Source organism: Dendrobates tinctorius, unplaced genomic scaffold (genome assembly GCF_039654945.1).
Source record: "Dendrobates tinctorius isolate UK_male_01 unplaced genomic scaffold, ASM3965494v1 ptg000090l, whole genome shotgun sequence".
Classification (NCBI taxonomy): domain Eukaryota; kingdom Metazoa; phylum Chordata; class Amphibia; order Anura; family Dendrobatidae; genus Dendrobates; species Dendrobates tinctorius.
The window spans coordinates 9,679,251-9,696,529 of NW_027361758.1; the positions used below are offsets into that span (position 1 = coordinate 9,679,251).

The 17,279-nt window shown below is 48.2% G+C and overlaps 1 protein-coding gene across 2 annotated transcripts in view; it reads right to left on the reverse strand.

The window, feature by feature from the left end:
• The window catches only part of SBNO1 (strawberry notch homolog 1), a 144,663-nt gene that overhangs the window by 91,663 nt on the left and 35,721 nt on the right, over positions 1 to 17,279 (reverse strand). For both annotated transcript variants that reach the window (XM_073586093.1, XM_073586094.1), the window contains 9 exons: positions 12,492 to 12,582; positions 12,214 to 12,375; positions 11,871 to 12,006; positions 11,676 to 11,781; positions 7,397 to 7,550; positions 2,420 to 2,602; positions 2,247 to 2,344; positions 591 to 742; positions 248 to 451 (listed from right to left, as the gene is read on the reverse strand). In XM_073586093.1, the coding sequence (XP_073442194.1) occupies positions 248 to 451; positions 591 to 742; positions 2,247 to 2,344; positions 2,420 to 2,602; positions 7,397 to 7,550; positions 11,676 to 11,781; positions 11,871 to 12,006; positions 12,214 to 12,375; positions 12,492 to 12,582 (1,286 nt within the window). The remainder of the gene's footprint in view (positions 1 to 247; positions 452 to 590; positions 743 to 2,246; positions 2,345 to 2,419; positions 2,603 to 7,396; positions 7,551 to 11,675; positions 11,782 to 11,870; positions 12,007 to 12,213; positions 12,376 to 12,491; positions 12,583 to 17,279) is intronic.

Sequence of the window (17,279 nt, forward strand, 5' to 3'; positions counted from 1 at the left end):
AGGTGGCTACTTTCAAGAACCTAGAATATAAGACATATTTTCACTTTTGTCACACTTTTTTGTTAATTATATAATTCCACATGTGTTAATTCATAGTTTTGATGCCTTCAGAGTGAATCTACAATTTTCATAGTCATGAAAATAAAGAAAACTCTTTGAATGAGAAGGTGTGTCCAAACTTTTGGTCTGTAATGTACACACAAATATACGCATACATATATATTAAATAAATACAATAAATCAATACCATCTTCATCATCACCGCTCGATTCATCTCTAAATGGATTAAAATCATCTTCGTCATCTCCAGAGCTCACAGACTTAAAGCTTTCACTTTCGCTTTCAGCTTCTTTATCAGAAGAGTCAGATGCACTGTCCATCTCATCTGAACTGCTGCCAGCAAGTCCACGTGTTTTACGAGGTTTCTTAGCATTCCGTGACAGATCTTCACCTAAAAGACAATTGGCACAACATTAACGGTCATTATCCAAATTCTGATTATATTTCCTAAATAATACATGAATGGTTTCTTGAGTCCCCCAAAGAAGTGATAGAGAAATAGAAGTATGAAATCAAAGACGTTCACCTACCTTTCCTTTTCTTTGTTTTACTGTCCTTGCTGGGGCTTTCCCTAGGAGAATTATTATTGCTATGTGCTGTTAAGTCTATACCAAGAAGGCTAAACAATTTTTTACGATCTGGAGCAGGAAAGTGCTTCTCAATTAAAGATTGCAGTACTCCCCTAAAATGGAAAAATATAAGCAACATTGTAATTTTTAAACATATACAATTCCAACATCCTCACTATCTGTTCTACAGATATGATTAGTTTTTGAAAATCATAGCAAGGAACACAACCTTTTCATAACAAAATTCTAAGCAAAACATTTTGCCATTGCTTTTTTCTTTAGCTCCGCCCCCATGTCCTTAAAGGGTTATTCTCAGGAGTTGTTTCTTGAGCAGGTCACTCCTCCATGAGTGACACTTCTGGCGAGTTGAAGGGATGAAGTTTTAGTAGAACTACAAAGCTCAGCAAAACTTCCACTGTAAACAACATTCATTCATCAGTGGAATGTTCTGGAGTCTACAATGTCTTCACTGTATTTGTATATAAAGATAACAGGGCATTTTAGCAAGCACGACTCCCTTAGGACACTTAGAGTTATTAAGCTTGGTGCCACGGGGATTGTGATTATGACAGCCTCGTTAGGAACCAATTTTGAGGGGGGAGGTAGGTGAGCAACTATTGCATAGAAATCAATTGGAGAGCTGTTATGAGTTAAAGGGAATCTGTCACCCATATTTAGTGATATCATGTAAAGATATCACCCAATTGTGCGTCCCATAAGGATTCTATTAGGATTTTTTATTCCCCCGACCCCGCACCTTTGAGGCATAAATACCTTTTTTTTTTATCTTGTTGGGGGATGTATGCAATTTGCCACGGTCCCCCCCACCCTCAGCTTGCTGCACGTAATCTTAATCTGTGAATTTCACAGATAACGTTGGTTTCCGCACTTGCGCACTGTAAAGGCCTCCGGCGCCTGCGCAGTATGCTTTTGCCCAACTGCACACAATCGCTACTGCGCATGCGCCGATATTTTCCAGTGCTGTCTATGCCCCGGAAGTGTGTCCTGCATGTGAAGACTTTCGGGGCATAGACCGCGCTGGAAAATACCGGCGCATGCACAGTAGCAATCATATGCTTCGCCCACAGTTGGGCAAAGCATACTGCGCAGGTGCCGGAGGCCTTTACAATGTGCAAGCGCGGAAACCAACGTTATCTGCATTATTCACAGATGAAGATTACGTGCAGCAAGCCGAGGATGGGTGGGGGGGAAAGAAGGCGACTAAGCCACGCCCATCGGACCGCGGCGATTTGCATACATCCCCAATAAGATAAAAAACGGTATTTATGCCTCAAAGGTGCGGGGTCAGGGGTAATAAAAAATCCTAATAGAATCCCTATGGGACGCACAATTGGGTGATATCTTTACATGATATCACTAAATATGGGTGACAGATTTCCTTTAACTCCTCTACTCGAATGTAACAACTGTGCACTTGCTGTTGAACTCCATAGAAACAAGGTTTATACTATGCAAGTTAAAAGCCCTCATTTCAGAAACGCAGAGAAAGCAATTCATATGCAAACTTATTTTTCATGTGCTAAAACTAATTAAAGAAACGTAACGTGAGAATAGCCCTTTAAAATGTTGAGAAATACTGTGTGTTAAAAATCTTACTTTGCAGTGGATACAAAATCATTCAATTCTCCTCCTCCTTCCTCCAAAGCTTCCAGAGTTCTTGCCTCCCCAGTGGACTGGAGACCAATAACTACACACTGGAACACAAAGCAGCAAGTTAGTGCACTGCAACCCTTCCGACAAGACCATGATACACAAAACCCACAGCTTACCTTTCCATTTTTTATTTCTTCTCTGGCAAGTTGTACTACTCTTCTGACTTTGGATGCTATACAGAGGTATTTAAAAAACCTCTGGTGCGCAGACCAGAACTGACCCCACATGGACTTTTTCATCCGCTGTTCAGCATCAATTAGGTCCGCAGCTTGTTGAAAACGTTCTCTAGCCAGCACCCACTTCAGATAGAATAGCAAACAAAAACATAAGTGTGCAGTCTTTACATAAAACTAATGTGCTTAGAATTGTATTGCCATTTGAACAGCTAAATGGATACTATAAAATATTCCAAAAGACACTAAAGATACATTTGTATACCAATTAGATTATAGGGCAAAAACAAAACAAAAATAGCTAACAGGAGTTACTTCAGAGTGACAAATCGAATATGAAGTAGAAGTCCAAGATCAGCTATAGCCTGGACTTGCTTTTCATGTTCAATTTGTCTGAAGGCAGGGACACAGACACCAGCGTTGATTTCGCACCAGCATCACAACACCACACGAGACACCCGGAGAGAGCAAGTGAACACACTGCCGGGAACGGCGCTAGCACGTGTGGTGAGTATAAGCTTTATTAATTTATGGGTATCAAACATTCTGATCAAGAAATGGTTGTCCTAGTAGTGGACAGCTCCTACTTGTGAAATATGGGAAAATGATATCTAAATGATATTTTGATTTCTGATGGAATTCCCCTTCAAGATACAGTTTGGCCCAAAAATACTTGCTTCATACCACTCAGCCCCCCTCCATTTTAATTCATTCCCCAAGATCAAAGTTTTTCTTTAATTAAATTTAGTTTGCAGCTCTCTCCAGGGTGGACATGGATCCTGTGTCCAGCAATTAGCACAGGGGTGTGAACTCCCCTGCAGGATCAGCCAAACTGGATTCCATTGTCTGACTCAAACACATGGAGACATCATGGAACCACAGGTAACAGCAAGGCTCTGCGGTATTGAATCTAAGAAATTCCCGGGACCTTGCTTTCTATCATGACTATTTTCCTGACAGCTTGACTGGACTTGCTCCTGTGGTAATTTTCCCTATAGCCTACTATCCATACACACATTTATTGTGCTTGGATACTATTTTATGCTAGACCGTTTGCATATTCCTATTAGTGGTCTATCACTATCCTTGACTGCCGCATTCTCCTCGTTTGTAGCTATTTTGTTAGGTTTATAGGGTCATTTGCTAACTTTTTTTTTCCAATCTTGGGAATGCCCAATTTTGGATTTATTCATATGCTAACATAAGGTTCATTCACTGGAGCGTATTCATATTGTCATGTGTTTTGGTCATTTTATCATACACATGTCTGAGTCATGTAGGATCAGGTTTATGCACCACCTGTTATAAGCATGGGACCTTGGGTGATGTGTTATTGTCACTGTAGTTTTTTAATGGTGTTTTATCATGTATGTGTCTTCTTGTGGTCTGGTATTTGAATAAAAAGGAGATTTTTGTGTACTCACCGTAAAATCTCTTTCTCTTAGCCTTTAATTGGGGGACACAGAACCTTGGTCTGGTACAAATCCGCCCCCCCCCCCCCGCTCTTTGAGGGAGAGAGGTACTCTTACCCCCGGTGGCATTGGCTATCATGGTGTCCAACTTTTCGCCGAAAAGTCTACCAGTAGAATACGGAAGTCGCGTGAGGGACTTCTTTGAGGCCGCATCCGCTTTCCATTCTCGCAGCCAGAGGATGCGTCGGATCGTGATGGCGTTTGAAGCTATTCCCGCTACACCTCTGGCGGAATCCAGGGCTGCATGAATCATGTAGTCTGCTACCACTGCCATCTGGACCGCTTGGTCCGAGAGTTCAGGATTTGAAGCCTGAAGACCCTCCTGTAGTCTTTTGGCCCAAGCTAGGATGGCCTTGGCTGCCCAAACTGAAGCAAACGCAGGGCCCAGAGAGGCGCCTGCCGCTTCGAAAATAGAACGAGCCATGCGTTCTACTTGCCGGTCTGCTGCGTCCCTGAGGGTTGAGCTATCCGGCAGAGAGAGTAAAGTCTGCGCTGCTAGCCTAGAAACCGGAGGGTCCACTTCAGGTGGATCTGCCCATTGTTTGGTGTCTTCCTGTGGGAAGGGGTACTTCGCTTCCAGATATTTGCGATTAGCGAATTTTTTGTCAGGCTGCGCAAACTGTTTGGTAAGTATTTTCTCAAACTCATCGTGATTAGGGAAGACCTTAGGTGGTTTTTGAACACTTTCGAAGCAAATCCTATGTTTTGGGACTTCCGGGGGCGACTCTGGAATTTTTAGCACCCGATGAATAGAAGAAATTATGTCCTCAACTAGCGCTGTATTGCTAGGGGGAGAAGGTACCACGGACCTGACCGTTTCATTATCTGAGTCGGAGTCACAGATGCCCTCCGAATCCTGTGCCTCACTAAGGTGATCCCTGGAGGGCGACCTGGGGCGGGGGTCTTCTGTGGTGGGGGATCCCTGTGGTAAATTGCACTGTCTGTGGCAGGGGACTGCCCAGGAGACCTGGAATGACGCTGTCTCTCCCTAGAGGGGGACGACCTTGTGCTATAGTGCGACTCAGGTGATCGAGACCTGTGAGTCCGCTTACGTCTGTGAGAGTCGGAAGCAGCATGTTCCTGAGACAAGCTGTCCGTTTGCTGTGTACCGTCCATAGCCGGGGTCCGACTCTGCAGAGCTTGCAGTAATGTAGCAGTTAGGTTGTCTATGGACTGTGACATAGACTGAGACATCTGAGTTGCCCATTCCGGCGTGGCCTGTGACACTGAAGCGTCAGTAGGGACTCCCTGGGGTTCTGACCCAGAGTTCTGGATGCAGTCCCGGCAGTGCGGATACGTGCTGCCACTAGGGAGCGTGGCTTTGCAGGCTGTGCAGAATGCATAGAAACATTCCTGCCTGGTTCTCTTCCTTGAGCCCGGCATAGTGCACAGAGGCTGGCTATAAGGGATCGTACAGGGGTGGCTACGCAGAGGGAACCCACAGAAAGCCTTATAGGAAGTATAGATTCACAGCTGAGTAATGAGAACCCAGCTGTGAGCTTACCCCACCGGTGTGCCCCTAGGTCCAGCGCCGACAGATCCAAGTTCTGTGCCCCCCGGAGACCGCTGTGATGCTTCTCTCCTGGATCTCATCCAGAAAAAATGGCCACCGGGGCTCTGAGGAGAGGGAGGAGGGGGCGGAGAGCTGAAAAGGGCGCGCTGGGCTGTGTAAAAACGCGCCCTTTCTGCCTCAATCCGCCCCTTCTATGACACTCCAGTGTGTCATTTTGGTCATCCGGGGGGCGGGCCGGGGAAAAGGTGGCGGCTTCAGCTAGGCCGAAGCCGCGGTCTAAATTTGAAGCCTGATGCCCAGGAGGGCTCCAGAGCGGCGCGGTAGTCCGGGGGGGGGGGGGGGGGGGGCGGATTTGTACCAGACCAAGGTTCTGTGTCCCCCAATTAGGCGACAGAGTAATTATTGATTTATATATATAATTTTTTCTTATTTAGGTGTGCGCTATTTTTATGCATTGGTCTTTTCTTTTCTTTTGTCCGCTCTCTCCAGGGTGGACATAGATCCTGTGTCCAGCAATTAGCACAGGGGTGTGAACTCCCCTGCAGGACCAGCCAAACTGGATTCCATTGTCTGACTCAAACACATGGAGACATTGTGGCACCACAAGTCACAGCAAGGCTCTGAGGTACTGAATCTGAAAAATGACTTATAACAGAATGCAATATCTCAGACTAGCTGAGCACATAATCTGAATCCTCTTCTCCACACGCCCATAGCATTTAGCCACCTCCAGAACCCTGCGTTATGGAGTTATACCGCATAGCTACCTGGAGTTAAGCGGAACCCAGTGGCGGTGCCGCCGACCCATTTGGGGCTACGGGCGGAAAGTTATGGGCCATCCACGGTTCTGCCTGGAAAAATCACACTTCGATATGGGAGGAGGAAGGCAGCCCAGCCCAGGGGTAGGTGCAGAGTGTGGGATGGATCAACCTGAGATCCATCAGCGCCTCTCTGTGGTCACATGCTACATAACACGGTAATTGCAACCCATCTACACCCTATCCTCCTACTACTCGCTTGACTGTATACCTGTGTATTGTTCTGTAAATATATGCCTGCATATTTCTAGTGTGCCTTTTCGGTGATTACATATAAAATTAATCTTGTTCTGTTCTTTTATCTCGATACACAAATCCCCACGCTCTGTTGGTTATTATACACTACCCAGGGTGGTTTCTGACCTGGTATAAGCCTGCTGACGGACGGGGCTTATTTTTAGCGAGAACTGGTGGCAGCAGACAGTACAGTTTTAGTGAGGATCTCTGGCAGTGACAGCTGGGATGTTTACACATATCTCCCCAGTTTGGACTGATGATATATATCCCCCCCCCCCACTGGGAGTGCCTCAATAACTCGTACCTATAAGGGAAGCCTTTACGGCGACTATTTGCCCTCGGAGCATTTCCCTGACTGACCTGGGACAAGTGGTGGTGTCAGAGAGCCAATCCCTGCTGGGTCCTTCTCTCCCCCTCCCTCGAGGTGAGCAAAGTAGACACCCCATTTCCCTGTGTGGTCCGTCACAAAACTGTTTCCCCAAGACTCACTGCATTCACATTTCTGTTTGCCTTGGACTGGCCTCAGGTCTCTTAATCCAAACTCAGCAGACTCATAGGCATATGAGGTCAGGAGACCTTCTGTCAGTCCTTACATAATGTACTGGGACACATGGAGGTGTGAATCCAGCATAATACTAATAGCCTATTTCTAAGTCCTGATCTGCACGTACGATACTTTGTCTAGATAACCAACCTATTAACATTGAGGGTCTATCTTTAAGACAAATGATCAGTATGCAAGTCATAAAGGCCTCTTAAAACAGTGCAGTTTGTGCAACACAAGTTTTGCTTGAAAATAGGACTATATGGATAGTTAGAAAAATATCAATTATAATAGAAGCAATCCTCAAGCTGAAAAAAAAAAAAAAGGAATACTTACCAATTTTACAGACTTATTGTACATTTTCACATAATCCTGGGAGAGGGGAACTTCTTCAATTTTGAAAGTGACACCGGTAAAGCTCAGCTGTCTTGCAATATACATGCCTCTCAATTTCATATCCATGGCCACAATTTCCATGGCACCAACACCTCTGCAGAGAAGTCATATATACATTGTAAAGAGACAAAACAGACAGAACAAGCTAGTCGCCTATTTACGGCATGCACCAAATAACTTCAGCAAAACAGAATGTTGCTACAGCAAATCAGGTATTTACTAAACAGAAGTTTAAGGCTATGGGCCCACGTAGCGTTTTAAAACGCACAGTGAAAACCGGACTCCTTCCCAGAAATCGATCGCGCTGTTTTTTCCGCGCGATTTTACCGTGATTCTGTTCGCGATTTTGCCACGATTTTCTCAAGCACTTTCCAAGCGATTTGAAGCATCGCTTGGAAAGTGATTGACAGGTTGGTCACACTCGTCAAACATAGTGTTTGACAAGTGTGAGCAGCTTTTTACCATTGAGGCCGCCAATGTGGCCTCAATAGTAAAAGATAGAATGTTAAAAATGATAAAAAAAAAATAAAAAAAAAAAAAATCGGGGTATATTTACCTTCCGACGTCCCGCGCTGCCATCCCGGGCCTCAGTGTTCCCAGCGATGCCTTGCGAGACCTGTGATGATGTTGGTCTCGCGTTACTATAGCGATCTCGCGAGACCGCTAGAGTCACGCAAGACTACGTCATCACAGGACCTTGCCACAAGGCATTACTAGGAACACTGTGGCCCGGGAATGCAGCGCGGGACGTCGGAAGGTAAATATACCCAGATTTTTTATTCTTTTTTTTTACAGGGGTATGGTAACCCAGGGCCTGGAGGACAGTCTCCTCTCCTCCACACCGTGGGTACCAACCGCACATGAGACGCTTAACTTCCTGCAAGGTGGGCGCAGGGCTGCCACTAGGAATTTCGGGGCCCCACACTGGCAAAATTTATGGGCCCCCTTGAGACTCCGCCCAGACTCCACCCCAGTTCCGCCTTCACCCTAGCTCCTCCTCCACCATGCAAACCTTCCAAAATCCCTCCGCCCTTTCTTGGAAAAACAGCTGAGCTGCAGGTGGAGACAGTCAACATGCTGGTACTGTGCAGCATAGTACCAGCATGTTGACTGTCTCCACCTGCAGCTCAGCCGTTGTCCTATCCTTTTAGCCAGCACAGAATGTGCTGCACAGTACCAGCATGTTGACTGTCTCCACCTGCAGCTCAGCCGTTGTCCTATCTTTTTGGTCAGCACAGACTGTGCTGCATAGTACCAGCATGTTGACTGTTTCCACCTGCAGCTCAGCCGTTGTTCTATCCTTTTTGCCAGCAGACTGTGCTGCACAGTACCAGCATGTTGACTGTCTCCACCTGCAGCTCAGCCGTTGTCCTATCCTTTTAGTCAGCACAGACTGTGCTGCACAGTACCAGCATGTTGACTGTCTCCACTTGCAGCACAGCCGTTGTCCTATCCAATTAGTCAGCACTGCTGACTAAAAGGAAAGGACAATGACTGAGCTGCAGGTGCCAAGGTGGAGACAGTCAGCAGCATGCTGGTACTATGCAGCACAGTCTGTGTGGCTGACTAAAAGGCTGAGCTGCAGGTGGAGTGGAGACAGTCAACATGCGGCATGCCTATGGACGCTGGAGATTTGTCCCCCACAGCCCCACTCCCGCCCCATCCATCATGAGCCTGGGCGCACGCCACCGGAGAAGTCGGAGAGAGGGACAGACTGAGACACTGTGACCTGCCTGGATGTGACTGACCGCCCCAGACACTGAGGACGCAGCCACTGCAGAACCTCCTGTTAGTGACTGCAGAGCTCACCACCTTCAGCGACCGATATGCGAGGAGGTGACGGCAGGTGCAAAGTTTCAGGAGATAGTCTTGGACTTGTAGTTCAGCAGATTGACAACACAGAATGCAGCTGCTGCAGAACCTCCTGTGTGAGTGACAGTTCTCACCCAAACTCCGAACTGTGCACCTGCATCTGTCAGTGGAGCCGCACAAGAGCTTCTGCAGCAGCTGCACTCAAACTAGGCTGTGAGGCAGCTGTAGGGCAGGAGAATATTGGGAGTTGTAGTTCTGACTGTGTTCCGATGGGGGTTCATGCCCCCCATTCCTCTATATATAGTGGCTCAAGCCCCCACACAGTATGTACCCAGTATATATTGCTTCCCTGTGCCATCCCCATGGATTAAGGGGTCTCCTCCCCCACCCCCCTGGACATAGGGGTCCCTGCCCCGCTTAGGATACAGGGTTCCTGCCCCTCGTGTATATAGGGGTCCCTTCCCCCAACAATGGATATAGGGGTCTCTGTCCCCCACCCCTGGATATAAACCCCAACTGGAAAAAGGGAACTCTGCCCCCCCTACGCCTATATATTGGAGTATCTGCACCCCCACCCTGGAAATAGGGGTCTGCGGGCCCCACCCCTGGATATAGGAGTATCTGCCCCCCCACCCCTGAATATAGGGTTCACTCCCCCCACCCCTGGATATAGGGGTCTCTGCCCTTCTTGGAAATAGGGGTCTGCGGACCCCACCCCTGGATATAGGAGTATCTGCCCCTGCACCCCTGAATATAGGGTTCTCTCCCCCCACCCCTGGATATAGGGGTCTCTGCCCTCCCACCCCTCCCCGGAAATAGGGGTCTGTGGCACCCACCCCTGGATATAGGAGTATCTACCCCCCACCCCTAGATATAGGGGTCTCTGCCCCCCCTGCGGGTATAGGGATCTCTGCCCCTTAGGATTAAGTGTTCCTGCCCCCCTGCCTGATATAGGGGTTCCTTCCACCCCCTGCTAGATATAAAGTCTTTGCCCACTCAGGATATAGCAGGATATAGGGGTCCCAGCTGTCTTTCGTAGAACAAGGGTCTCTTTTGTCCCCCTAGGGTATGGGGTCTCCCCCAGGACATGGGGGTCCCTGATAAAAGTAACCAGTGGCTTTCCTTCCTTAGACTTGGTACAATGGCTCCTGCACCGTCAGATAGGGCGTCCTGACTTCTGGTCCCATATTGTGGGATTGTAAACATTGAAGAGGAGGCATAGACCGGCGATGCCAGCACTGTGGGTGGAGATGCCCATGGAGGAGAATATGGAGGGCTGGGCACATCCAGCAAGTGGAGTTTGACAACAGGGTGACTGGTGGTGGATCGCGGTGAGGATGGTGCCAGGATCCATGCAGTGGGCAGTATAATGTGAAGACCTACAGACTATGGATGACCGGGCATGCTGGGACTTGTAGTATTCCGGCGGCTTCAAAGCCACAGGCTGAGACTGACAGAGGATGACCGCACATAGAGTTAAAGCATTCCCCCGCAGAGACACTAACAGACTACTTTCCTTAACCTGCCGCCGTCCACGTCCACCGTCTACTGCGAGTCCGACTGCTGCCTCCCAGTCCCACATGGCACACCGCAGCATGCTGCTCTCTCTGCTCCGGAATGAGGAAGTGGAGCAGAGCAGCATGTAATGTCACATGAGGGGGCGGCGCTGAGGCTGCACCATTTGCAGGGGGGGGGGGGATTGCGGTGCTGGCTTGACCATGGTGCGGGGGGCCTGCCTGGGGGGCCCGGCATGCGCTGGGCTTTCATTTAATATAAAGCTGGAGAAGCCTGAATAATATGTAGGGGGCCCTAGCGCGGACCAGGCTGCCAGCATGGTCGGGCCCCCCTAATTATCGGGCCCCATACACTTGTAAGGGCTGTCATGCCCTGATGGCGGCCCTGGGTGGGCGTAGACACATGCGGGAAGCGATTCTCATGCATTCCTATGGGTGCGTAATCACGGCAATTCTTTGCGATTCCGCACAAAAGAATGATCATGCTGCGATTTTTTCCTCGATGCAGCCGCGGAAAAAAACGCAGCATTAGCACAGAATGCCATAGGAATGCATGGGGGGGGCGTTCTGTACACGATTTTTAAACATTTTCGCAGCGTTTTCGCGCAGAAAATCGCGGCAAAAACGCTTAAAAATCGCATCGTGGGCACACAGCCTAACAGTAGTCTCTGCTACACGTTATCGGCTCTTCTCTTGCACACAGAGAAAGGTCCCAAATATTGAAACAACTCCCCCTCTGACACATACACCTCATTCTGGCATACAGTATAATTTGTTTTGCCTTTTAACATTTTTTAGCGTTGTGAAATGCATTGTACCACCTACTGCAATATGAAAGGCCATCAGGCTATTATTCATACATCAAAATAAAGAACACAAAACAAGTTTCATACCTTCTTTCAACGGCCTGAATGAAGTCATTGAATTCTCTAAAAGGAGTGCCTTCACCCCAAATTCCTAAACGGCTCATATAAGCCATATTTCTTGGCTCAGAGGCACCTGAAACAATAAAAAAAAAAGTCTCTTCTAAGCCATTAAGACAGTGACACTTTTGGCATTTTACTATAAACCAAAAATTATCTACATACCTGTGGCACTGGCGTATATAACCCTGGCTTTAGGCAGTTTGTTCTGAAGCTCCAACACTGCTAAACCAGTTTTTGTTGGTTTTGAGGAACCAACTGGACACAGATTTTTTGCCTTGTGACATTCATCAAATACAATCTATAGTTGTCGTTAAGGAAACTAGTAAAGAAATATAATATGCGCATGTACAGCAATTACAGTGAAATCAGCATTTCATCTATACAATATCTAGCGGTTTGGATATTTGTTTTGGGCATAAGCTCACCTCATGCATACCTGCACTAAAATCTATAAACACACTTTTACTCAAAGTTATATTCTTAACAGTTTGTGCTAAAAAGATACAACACCATCAAAATCTTCTGAGCACCAGTGAAGAAGCTGCTTTAGGCGCGTTTTGTATTTACCCCCAGACTGGCTTTCACCAATCAATGAGGAGTATGTGGCAAAAATAACCCCTTTCTTGACACTGCCATTATGTTTTGATGAAATTTTTCCATATTTAAACTGTAAAAAGAAAATATATGATAAGCCACAAAAAAAAAAAATAAAATCTCAGGATTATTTATATTTTGCTATTTTTTACATTTATGAAAACAAAAAAAGGTAGCTGGTGAACACACCTTGTTTAAAGAATGAACCTGAATATTTTTAGCTCCAATGTCTCTCAAGTCTCTTTCAGCATCATACTTTAAGTCATTCGAAACACTGAACCTGCAGAACAAAATAATGAAAATATATTTTCATTATATCTTAAATGCACTAAAGGGTTAGAGAAAAAAAATATGAAAAACTAATCTATATCTTTTTTTTTTTTTTACCTAATGTCATATACCGTATATACGCTGAGATTTTCAGCACTTTTTTTGTACTGAAAAAACGCCCTTTTCTGCTTATACACGAGTCATTGCCGGCGGGGGAGGTGGGAGCAGAAGACATCACACACTAACCCCTCCTGGTGTCATCGCTGCATATCAGTCCCTGCATCTCTCTTCCTGTCTTCTTCCTTCCAGTGCTGAGGGGTCACGGGGTACCTGTCATTAAAGTAATGAATATACACGCGTCTCCAATCCCATAGGCGTGGAGCGCATATTCATTACTTTAATGAGCGGTACCACGTGACCGCTCAGGACTGGAAGGAAGAAGAGAGATGCTGGCACCCGCCCCAGATAGATGCAGCAGCGCCAGGAGGTCGAGCCTAGCGATATTCACCTGTCCCCCCGGTTCTACCGCCGCACTGTGCTCTCCTCCGCATCCTCTGGCTGTGACGTTCAGGTCAGATGGCGCGATGATGCGTTTAGCGTGCGCCCGCTGCCTGAACAGTCACTGCAGAGAGCCGGAGGACACAGCGGCTCGCGGCGGTGGGAATGGGGACAGGTGAATAGGACACCGGCACCTGCCCCCCCCAGTGACGAGAGGCAAGTATGTTTTGTTTTTTGTGATCGCAGCAGCAGCAGCTTATGGGGCCATCAACCTTTATGGAGCATTATATGGGGCATATTTTAATATAGAGCATCTTATGGGGTCCAACATGAACTGTATGAAGCATATAGGGCTCCCGATTCAAAGTGGATATTCAAAAACATTCAACCTACTGAGGTCTCAATTTTATTGGTATCCATTTTTATTTTTGAAATTTACCAGTAGCTGCTGCATTTCCCACCCTAGGCTTATACTCGAGTCAATAAGTTTTCCCAGCTTTTTGTGGCAAAAGATGGATTTTTGGTTCTTACCGTAAAATCTCTTTCTTGGAGCCTTCATTGGGGGACACAGAATACCATGGGTGTATGCTGCTGCTGCTAGGAGGCTGACACTATGCAAAAACAGAAAGTTAGCTCCTCCCCGGCAGTATACACCCACCGACAGGCACCAAGCACCTCAGTTGGTGAAAAAGCAGTAGGAGAAGCAACGAGAAAAACTCGAAACATATGTACCAACCCAACAAGGGACTCTAAGACCCAACACGGTACAACTTAAACAGGGAGGGTGCTGTGTCCCCCAATGAAGGCTCCAAGAAAGAGATTTTACGGTAAGAACCAAAAATCCATCTTTCTTTATCGCCTTATTGGGGGACATAGAATACCATGGGACGTCCCAAAGCAGTCCCAAGGGTGGGAACAGCAAAAAGGAACGAAAGTAACCGAAAGGCTCAGGTCGGCCGGTGCGCCACCGCCGCCTGCAGAACCTTCCTACCAACCACAGCATCAGACGAAGCCTGGGTATGAACCCTGTAGAACCTCGTGAAGGTGTGCAAAGATGACCAGGTTGCAGCCTTGCAAATTTGCATGGCCGAGGCCTGGTGACGAGCAGCCCACGAAGCCGCCACAGCCCGGGTGGAGTGAGCTCTTAGTCCCGGTGGGGGCCGCTTTTCCTGAAGACGATACGCTTCCAGAATGGTAGAACGAATCCAGCGAGCGATCGTGGATTTGGAAGCCGGAAGGCCCTTCTGGCGACCTTCAGAGATGATCAGCAAGGAATCGGACAGACGAAAGGAAGAGGTCCTGGCAAGATAGACACGCAGGGCTCTAACTACGTCCAGTTTGTGGAGAGACTTCTCAAGAGGATGAGATGGAGCCGGACAAAAAGAAGGAAGGACGATATCCTCATTGATATGGAAAGCGGAAACCACCTTTGGAAGAAAAGAAGGAACGGGCCTGAGGACGGCTTTGTCCTGATGAAGAATGAGGTAAGGAGAACGACATGACAAGGCCGCCAATTCAGAAACTCTTCTGATGGATGAAATGGCGATCAAAAAGGTGACCTTCCAAGAGAGAAGGGACAAAGGAATGTCCTGGAGAGGCTCGAACGGCGCCTTCTGGAGCGCGCTAAGGACGAGGTTGAGATCCCACGGGTCTATTGGCGAACGATGAGGAGGAGCCACGTGGGAAACCCCTTGTAGAAAGGTCTTGACCTGTGGTAGAGAAGCTAGCTCTCTTTGGAAGAGGATAGAGAGAGCAGAAACCTGGCCCTTGAGCGTACTGAGGGACAGACCCGCGTCTAACCCAGCCTGAAGAAACCCCAGGATCGACGGGATAGAAAAAGACATCGGGAAGACTCTTATCATCGCACCAACGGAAAAAAGCCTTCCAGTACCTATAGTAAATGCGGGAAGAGGCTGGTTTCCTGGCTCTGATCATAGTTTGAATAACCTGACTGGACAGACCTGATTCCTTCAGAATTGCGGTCTCAACGGCCATGCCGTCAAATTCAGAGACTGAGAATTCTCGTGGTAAAGGGGGCCTTGCGAGAGAAGGTCTGGACGGTCCGGAAGCCTCCAGGGAACGTCCGCGAGCATGTTGACCAGTTCCGCGTACCAAGGCCGTCTTGGCCAATCTGGAGCGACTAGAATCACTGGTACGCCTTCCGATTTTATCTTTTTGACCACTCGAGGGATCAATGCCAGAGGCGGGAACAGATACGGAAGTTGAAACTGGGACCACGGAGTCACCAGTGCGTCGCAAGCGACGGCTAGAGTGTCCCTGGACCTGGCTACGAACTGCGGCACCTTGTGGTTCATCCGAGATGCCATGAGATCGACATCCGGGGTGCCCCAACGGTCGCATATCTGAGAGAAAACCGCGGGGTGCAGGGACCATTCGCCGGACGCTAGGCCCTGGCGACTCAAAGTCGGCTGCCCAATTTTCCACCCCTGGAATATGGACGGCGGAGATTGTCGGAACGTAACGTTCTGCCCAGCGTAGTATCTTGGCCACTTCTGACATTACCTGTTTGCTGCGCGTGCCCCCCTGATGGTTTATGTACGCTACGGCCGTGGCGTTGTCCGACTGAATACGGACCGGCTTGCCGGAGAGGAGGGGCTGCCAGTGAAGAAGGGCCAGGAAAATTGCCCTGATCTCCAAAAGATTGATTGGAAGGAGAGACTCCTGTGGCTGCCAGCGGCCTTGGGCCGCTTTCTGATGGAACACGGCTCCCCATCCTAGAAGGCTCGCATCGGTGGTGATGATTCGCCACTGAGGCGGAAGGAAAGACCTCCCTTGGAGAACTGACGCTGGCCGTAGCCACCAAGTGAGAGACTGCCTCACTCTGAGAGGAAGCTGAATAGGACGGTCCAAGGACCTCGTGGTCTTGTCCCAGGCTGAAAGCAGAAACAGCTGAAGGGGGCGAAGGTGAAACTGCGCAAAGGGCACTGCTTCCATGGAGGCCACCATCTTCCCCAGGACCTTCATGCAAAACCGAATGGGAATGGGAGCAGGCCTCTTGAGAGTTCTGATGCCCTTGGCCAGAGTTGTAAATTTTTCCTTTGGAAGAAAAACACGGGCTAGCTCCGTGTCGAATTCCATACCCAGAAAGGTCAGACGCTGGGTGGGGATCAGAATGGACTTCTCCTTGTTGACCAGCCAACCTAGGCGGCTGAGAGTGTTCAGGGTTATCTGAAGGCTCCGGAGACAGTCCTGGCGAGACGAACCCTTGATCAAAAGATCGTCTAGATAAGGCCTGTTTCACACTTCCGTTTTTTCAAATCCGTCAAAATCCGTTGTTTTCCGTAAAAAAACGGATCCGCCATTTTTTGCAGGATCCGTTTTTTTTGTCCCATAGACTTCCATTACGGTTACCGCGGATCCGTCAAAAAAAACGGATCCGTTTTTAAAAAACGGATCCGTTTGCATCAGTTTCCGTCAAAAAAACGGAAACGGATCCGTTTGGCGGACACAAAAACGGAAGTGTGAAACAGGCCTAAGGGATGATGAGGATCCCTCTGGAGCGAAGGATGGCCATGACGGTCGCCATCACCTTCGTGAAAACCCGGGGCGCTGAAGCTAGGCCGAAAGGGAGAGCTGTGAACTGAAAGTGGTCTCCCTGAAACGCAAATCGAAGATACTTCTGATGTTGCACACATATTGGAATGTGCAGATAGGCATCCCGAATGTCCACCGAGCAGAGAAATTCCCCGGGCTCCATGGAAGCAATCACCGACCGAAGAGACTCCATCCTGAAATGAAGAATCTTCACGTGGCGATTGAGCAATTTGAGGTCCAGAATAGGACGAAGAGAGCCGTCTTTCTTCGGGACTACAAAGAGATTGGAGTAGAACCCGGAAAACCGTTCATCTGAGGGAACGTGAACAATGACTCCGGCGGAAAGGAGGGAGGAAATGGCCTGCAGAAAACCCGGAACCTGGGCCCGCTGTCGCGGAGGCCGAGACCGGAAGAACCGTCTGTTCGGGAGTGAAGCAAATTCGATCTTGTAACCGGATGCGACGAGTTCTCTGACCCAAGCGTCGTCTACAACGGACAGCCAAGCATCCGCGAAAAAGGAAAGTCTGCCGCCCACCCTGGAAGAAATTCCAGGTGGGGGTGACCCATCACTTAGATGAAAATCTGCCGGAATTGGCTCCTGCAGATCTGGAATATTGTCGTCTAGATCTCCAGCGAGGAGCGGGTTTGTAGGAA